Raw genomic sequence first — 7,578 nt, forward strand, 5'->3', positions numbered from 1 at the left:
CCCCCCGTGTGACTGTGTCTACACTGAAGCTCTGACCCCCCCCGTGTGACTGTGTCTACACTGAAGCCCTGAGCCCCACCCCCTGTGTGACTGTGTCTACACTGAAGCCCTGACGTCCCCCGTGACTGTGTCTACACTGAAGCCCTGACTCCCCCGTGTGACTGTGTCTACACTGAAGCCCTGATCCCCCCGTGTGACTGTGTCTACACTGAAGCCCTGACCCCCACCCCCTGTGTGACTGTGTCTACACTGAAGCCCTGACCCCCCCGTATGACTGTGTCTACACTGAAGCCCTGGCCCCCCATGTGACTGTGTTTAGAGATGGGGTTTTACGGAGGTAATGAATGTAAAATGGGGTCACTATGGTGGACCCTAATCTCATCTGACTGGTGTCCTTATAAGAAGAGGGGATTAGGACACTGACGCACACAGAGGGACAAACCTGTGAGGACACAGGGAGAAGACAGCATCTGCAAGCCAAAGAGAGAGGCCCCTGAGGAATCGGCCCTCATGGCACCCTGAACCGAGACTTCCAGCCTCCCAGATGTGAGAGAACCAGTGTCTGCTATGTAAGCCACCCAGTTGTGGCATTTTGCAATGGCAGCCCAAGGAGACCAGGACAGTGTGCGGCCGCTAACCTGGCTCCTTCACCACATAGTCCCCTGTGGGGGATAAAGTATGTTCAGTGTAGGACTCTGTAGGGCTGTAGGGCCTCACAGGGTCATGGGGTGTCCCTTATGCTGTGCTGAAGTGCAGGATCCGAGAAGCAAAGAGACAGGACACTGAAGAACTGGTGAAGAGCATCTGGACTCGTGGGGGCCACGCAACCTATGAGTGGAGATCAGCGGGGGCCCCAAATGCCCAGAAGCATCTGTATTTATTAGGTACAAGCAAGGAGAAGGGTCGTGAGTGAGGCCATTGTCTATAGGCTTAACGATAGGGCATACATAATCACTGAGTTACAAGCAAGGGGGCCACCCCATTATGTCACCTGGGCCGAGAGGTGGGCCGTGTGCAGTAGGGGTCTGTGCCATGCGCAGTAGTAGAGGGTCGTGTACAGAAAAGGGGTCCACCCCCATTAGGTCACCGAGGTAAGGAGGTGGGCTGTGTGCAACAGGTGTCGTGCGCAACACTTCTTATCTGGGGGCTGGAGACTTCAAAGGGTTTCTAATAGAAGGATACTGTAAGCCAATGCAGTGGGAGCTGACAGACTTGTGCTCTTCTCTTAAGTTATTTATGGGAGGATGATTTGTGCTAGCACAGAAGTGAGAAAAGACGACAGGGTGTACAGCCGCCGTGACTGCTCACACCAGAGGGATTCTTCTCCCTCGGTTACTTCCCGGATCTCAGGCCTGAGGCCTACTTTCCACAGGAACTGGATGCAAGGTGCTACAACTCCTTTATCAGGAGGAGAGGCTCTTGCTCCAAGCCTGCCATACAGCGTATGCCCTTTCAGGCAGGGATGCCACCGCCTGGGTCTCTGGTTCTCGTTCTGGTCTGGCTGTTTTCCCATGTACTGCTTCTGTTCTGTGACTGCTCTAGGCATTTCTCCTACTACAGACTACTATATGGTTATATGGAAGGATTCTATAAATCAGCACTAAATGTGTCAGTACAGCTCCGACTACAATACCTATATGATCATATAGAAAGATTATATGGAACTAAGTATGTTAGATATAGGTATAAAATATGATTATATAAGCTAGACATAGCGAGCAGTAAGTTATACTTCAGATACTAATTCCATAAACTAATATATGATTATATATAAAGGATTATATAAAAGAAATAGCTGAGTAGTAACACTATAAACTAAGACATTCCTCAGGTACTAGTTGTATTGGGGTCTGGACAGTTCTCCTTCCTCGGTGCCCGGGGGGGTGTTACCCACAGACTCATAACTCTTGCTGGTGCTTGTCAACTAGCCACGGGCCCATGTGGTGGATGCTCTGGAAACGGGCTTGTAGCTCTGCTGGAAGCCCACCCTCCATGGGCTGGGGCTGAGGAGTTCTTAGGCACACTTCTTCCTAGAGAGCTGGCGACTGCAGGGGCGAGGCTGGTGCGGATGTTGGAGGAGATGCTCTGGGGGATTGTTGCGCCCACCAGTGCTTTAGCCACGGCTCTGCTCCAGCTAAGCCTCAAAGGCTGGATCTCTGGAGACAAGCAAAGAGGCCACTGTAAGATTTCAACACTTTGCCCCTGATTTTGAAAAGGAAGGATGGAAAATTTCTGAGAATCCTGGTTGTGCCCTTTACTCAGTCTTCTTCGGAGCTCTCAGGATGGCTGGCTGTGGTGCCATGATTTCAAATGTATACTAGCTCAGTCAGTCCGTGAAACTGCTCATCATGCCATAGACAAGCTGATTAATATCTCCAGTCAACACTGGTGGGAGACTTAACAAAGACTGTTGAGGTTCTCTGAAGGCCAGGTGTCTGTCAACAGCACAAGCCTGACATGGCGTGAAGGCAAGGCATGGCTCCAGAGCGAAGCCACAAGGGCCCTCTGAATGCCCTCAGGTGGATTTTAACCAACGCCCACCCTGGGACTGGAAATGCCTTAGTCATTGTGTATCTGTTTTCAGGATGGGTTGAAGCATTTCCTTGTTTAAGAGCTACAGTCCTTAAAGTTACTAAAAAATTCCTTGATCTTGTATTTCCAACGTGAAGCACACCAACTTTTACATTAAGTGATCGAGGACCACATTTTACAAAAACCATTATAACAGAGCTCTGTAAGTGGTTACCCCTTACTCAATAACAACACGGTGCTGACCACCCACAAGCTTCTGAAAAAATTGAAGGACCAACAGATCAAAACCTTTGGAACCCCTTGAGCTTCTTCGGCCACAGAGTCTGCTCCCTTGGAGACACCTCAGCTGCCCCTCCATGGACTGGTGACTGGGGCTCATGCCTCTGGGACTCCTGATGCTAGACTGCGCCCTGCTGCCGGCAGGGATGGCGAATGACTATGAGGGACTCCTCACAGCCTGCCTGTCACCAGCAGGTCATGGCTGCTTCCCACGACAACTTCCCAAACACCCTGCTCATGACCTGCAACCAGGAGATGTTGTCTATTGGAAGAGACATCAGAAAAAGTCTCTTTCTCTTACTTCATTGAAAGGGGCCTTACCAGGTATTGCTAACAAATCCAGCAGTGAAACTCCAGGAGTCAGTCCTTGATTTCACATTTCACAGCCAAAGTGGCGACCAAAAATTCCACACAATGAGCAAACTACTCCAACAGGGGACCCCAAACTGAGGTTTCTCTGAGACCTTCTAGAGGCTGATCCGAGACCTTCCTGCAAGCCGATGATCTTGGAGAAGGGACAGTTTCTGCTAAGATGTCCTAACAAGATCTCTGTCGGATTTGTTTCACTTTTCATCTGCTTACAGATAATCTTTCTCCCTCTCATGCTCCACGGACCCCTGGTTGTCATCCACCTCTGGTGATGGTCCCTTTTCTATTTTCTTTTCACTTTATGATAAGTGTTAGGTGAGCACACATTCATTCTAATGTCATTAGATTATCCGGAACAGTAACCACTGCCCTCACTCTCAGTGACAACTGGACACACCGCCCATCCCGGGAGCCGGGGTTAAGAATCTCCAGATACGCCGGTTTCATTGAATGCAGCCCTAGGGAATGACAGCTGATGGTCTTTCTGCTTGCGTCTACATGGACAACTAACTCTAAACAAATCGCCTGTGACTTTACTAGTGTCCCTTTCTCCTAGAGAAACAACCAATTATTAACGTCTACTGCTCAGTCCCAGGTCATTCTAAACTTAAATTCAGCAACCTGCACGGAGCAATGGGCCATGAAACACCAGCCACGTGGACGAAACTAATACAGGTCCCAGCGGCAGCTGTCGGCACAGGCCGCAGTTCTAGCCTCTCCAGATGAGCGACAGCCCTCCCCAGGTTCCATACACCTCCACCAGACACTGCTTCCTTATGGCCAGTCCCCAGGCCCTGCTGGCCTCAGATGAATACCTCAGGTACCTTAGGAATAGCTTCGGAGACTTCTCTGTGTCTAAAGATCCTAATTCTATTAATCTCCACGGCTGGAAATTCTGACTCAAATTTGAGTCCGAACACGAGACCTCTTGTGATTATTTGTGTACTCTGTGGAAGGGACGATTGAGCATTCCCCACAGTGGGCATCGCACGGGCAGAAACTACGGTCAGAAACCCACTGCCAACTCTGGCAGAAGGTACTCGGGACACCACCTGCCCTGGGTGGGAGGCGTGTTGGCACGAGCGGTGGTGGGCAACTGCGTTTCTCCAGGTTTCTCATTGGCCAGCCACACTGGTGTTTGTGCCACTGCACATGTTTCTTGCAGAGCGAAGTCCCAGGAGCCGGCTGCCCAGCACCCCAGGGAGCTGCTACGAGGCTCTCTGAGGCTGGCCCTCATGGCCATGGGCTGTGTCCTCTTGCCTAGGGCTGGGTAACTGCGCCCTCGGTTTTACCACCGTCTGGGGACCGGGTTATTCTTGTCTCTGTTATGGTGTATGATGCTGGCCTGCCACATTCCATCCGTCTCCCATCAGACGATGGCCAGGATGACTCAGCAGCAGAAAGATCCAGAGGACCCCGCAGTGCAGCTGACCAAGAGGGCAACTGAACCATCACCAAGCAGCGTGACCTGGCTCTCCAGCCCTTTCTGAACTGGCTATCCTCTTGCAAACAAGAGAGTAGCTAACAGGGGAAACTAAGAAACAACCTACAGACAGTGGCCAGGCCACCTATGATAGGGGACACTGGCCCCAATGTCTGCAGCGTCCAGCCCTGGAGGCCAGGCCACAGCCTCCGCTGCACTCGGCCCTGAACAACCAGCTTCCCTCATGTGCACCCTAGTTCCAACTCAGGACCCACTGGAAAGGCCCCACACACTCCTCCACCAGCCACACGGATGCCCGCTTCTACCCCCACTGCCTCCCGGGTGCAGCCCTCCTCTCCCACTCCAAAGCTCCCCCTCCTTGCCTGCCTTCGAGTCTCTGCCAAGCACAGATGGCACCAAATCATAAACAACCTCTGAGAATTATCCTTCTTGGAGGGGTCTTTATTTCCACAAAGTGCCCCTCACTACTTAATGGTAACCCCTCAAAGACACTAAATGTATCTCTAACTAACTTCCAGCAATTTCAAGAAAACTAGAAACACATAAAGACATTAAAATGTAACTTGATGGCAGCATACACAGAAGTGCTGCTCGCGCGTGCATACACACACACACACACACACACACACACACACACACTCTCTCTCTCTCTCTCTCTCTCACTCTCTAATACCACCAGCACGAATGGCCTCCACCTTCACCGTCCACGCCTAAGCCGGGCTACATCAGCTTTCCCAGGGGAGCCTGGCGGCATGGTGGCGTGTGGCTGCGGACCAGGGTTGTGCCAGCCAGGGCTTTGTCGAGAGCCATGTGGCAGAGCCAACTGGGGGCTAGGATGTTGGTGTGGCCCGCCGCCCACGGCTGTGTGCCCCAGGGGAAGGGCGGGGTGTTGTGAGGCTGTGCTCGGTGCCCCAGGGCAGGGTCTGAGGAAGCTGAGGGAGGTGGACTCAAGGTGCATGAGCTGGGAGTAGCTGGCTTCAGAAGGACGGAGGGACACTGGCCTCTGACTGGGTGAACCAGAGCTGGGGAGAGGCCCTGGGAGGCAAAGGAGGTGACTGTAGTTATGGGGCCACCTGGGTGATCCCCTAGTCCAAGTGCAGGGAAGAGGGACCCAGGGAGCTGGCTGAGACCAGGCTGGTGGAGGTTACTGGGGGTGCAGGTTACCTCCTCAAACTTGTACGCAATCATGGCAAAGGCCTTGAAGATGGCGTCTGTCGGGCCTGTGATGGTCACAATCCTCTCTGGGCAGTTTCCCTCTGAGATGTTGATCCTGGCACCACTCTAGGGTGAGAGCAGAGAAACCCTAGCAACCAATTAAAGCCCTTCGGCCAGGGGGCCTGGGGCCACAAGTCTGATGATAATTGATACAAACACATGCCTTTGTCCCTTAACTGGCAAACCACCACTGAACAGTAAACCCTTCTCAACAATCTCCTTTACAGTGAAACTTTAATGAGCAAAAGGAATCCAAGGATCCCTTCCCTCAGGGAAGCACAGGAGGCCTGAGTAGGGGAAAGAGACCCTCCCCGCCCGCCCAGAAGCGGCTGCGAACTGATAGAGACCCACCACACTCACCTCCTCACGCATCTTCTTCACAGTTTCTCCTTTCTGGAATAAACATTTAGACAATAAGGAAAAGGCATCACTTGTAGCTCTGCTGAGGGCATGCACGGGCTCGAGGCACACGGGGCAGCCTCTGCACCTCTGGCTCTCAGGACAGCATGGCCCAGGGTGGGTGGGTAGCGGCCTGCCCCATGTGCCCACACAGCCGAGCCTCCTCCTTGGAGACCAGGCTCCATGCCCACCACACCCTAGTGAGCATTTGGATGGGAAACTGAGGCACAGGAAGGCAAGTGCACCCACCCAAGGGCACATGGCTGGGAAGGGTGGGGTGGGCCCAACTGGGCTCCCACAGCAGCTAACTCATGGCACAGGGCAGTGTGCATGCCCTCAGGTGCCCTGCATGGCTGGCTGCACTCTGGCTTGCCGTCCTCCCCTCCAGAGGTGGTGGCTCTCAGAGACGTGCTCGCTCAAGCACTCGTGAGGAAGCCGGGACGATGAGCTATGACAGAGGGGAAGGACACAGGTCCCTGGAGGTGGTGAAAATGCCATGAAGACGGGCCTGCTCAGCCTCACGATGCAGCTGCCACACTGGGCCTTACTTCCCCGGCCAGCCCTGATCTGGAAGGGAAGTGTCGAGTGCTGCTGCCTCTGCCAGCACTCCTGGAGACTGCCCAGATGACACGGCCAGCTGAAGAAGGTGTGGGAAATCCTTCTTTGTGGGGTCTTCAACAGGGAAAGAAGGGCTGGCCACCAAGGCCACGGGCAGGGGCAGCCAGGCGACCAGGCCCTTCCCCTCGGCCTCACAGAGCCAGGGACAAGCTCTGCCGTCACGTGGCATAAAGGCAGCACCCCTGGGGTCCTGACTTCATGGAACACACCACCCATCTACCAGGAAAGGTGCACCTACTGGGTGCCACCTAGCACCCAGGTGGCTGCTGTCCTCACCATCCCCTTACAGAGACCCCCAAGAGAGGCAGAGATTCAGTAGATAATTACCTTCCCGATGATGCTTCCAACTTCCTGCAGGAAAAGAATCACAGAAACACGGTGTCATAGAGCAGGAGGAGAAAAACAGGGGAGGCAGAGACTGCTGAAACCAGGCTACCTTCCTGGTGTGAGTGAAGAGGGACTTTCCTGGTGTGAGTGAAGAGGGGACCCTCCCGGTGTGAGTGAAGAGGGACCTTCCTGGTGTGAGTGAAAAGGGACCTTACTTCCTGGTGTGAGTGAAGAGGGACTTTCCTGGTATGAGTGAAGAGGGGACCCTCCCGGTGTGAGTGAAGAGGGACCTTCCTAGTGTGAGTGAAGAGGGACCTTCCTTCCTGGTGTGAGTGAAGAGGGACCTTCCCGGTGTGAGTGAAAAGGGACCCTCCCAGTGTGAGTGAAGAGGGACC

The 7,578-nt window shown here is 53.4% G+C and overlaps 1 protein-coding gene across 20 annotated transcripts in view; it reads right to left on the reverse strand.

Moving 5' to 3' along the window:
• The window catches only part of PCBP3 (poly(rC) binding protein 3), a 295,105-nt gene that overhangs the window by 37,772 nt on the left and 249,755 nt on the right, over positions 1–7,578 (reverse strand). For all 20 annotated transcript variants that reach the window (XM_037742006.1, XM_017538508.2, XM_037742007.1 and 17 more), the window contains 3 exons: positions 7,184–7,207; positions 6,200–6,232; positions 5,789–5,905 (listed from right to left, as the gene is read on the reverse strand). In XM_037742006.1, the coding sequence (XP_037597934.1) occupies positions 5,789–5,905; positions 6,200–6,232; positions 7,184–7,207 (174 nt within the window). The remainder of the gene's footprint in view (positions 1–5,788; positions 5,906–6,199; positions 6,233–7,183; positions 7,208–7,578) is intronic.

The sequence above is a fragment of the Cebus imitator genome, unplaced genomic scaffold, assembly GCF_001604975.1.
Source record: "Cebus imitator isolate Cc_AM_T3 unplaced genomic scaffold, Cebus_imitator-1.0 Scaffold112, whole genome shotgun sequence".
NCBI classification, from domain to species: domain Eukaryota; kingdom Metazoa; phylum Chordata; class Mammalia; order Primates; family Cebidae; genus Cebus; species Cebus imitator.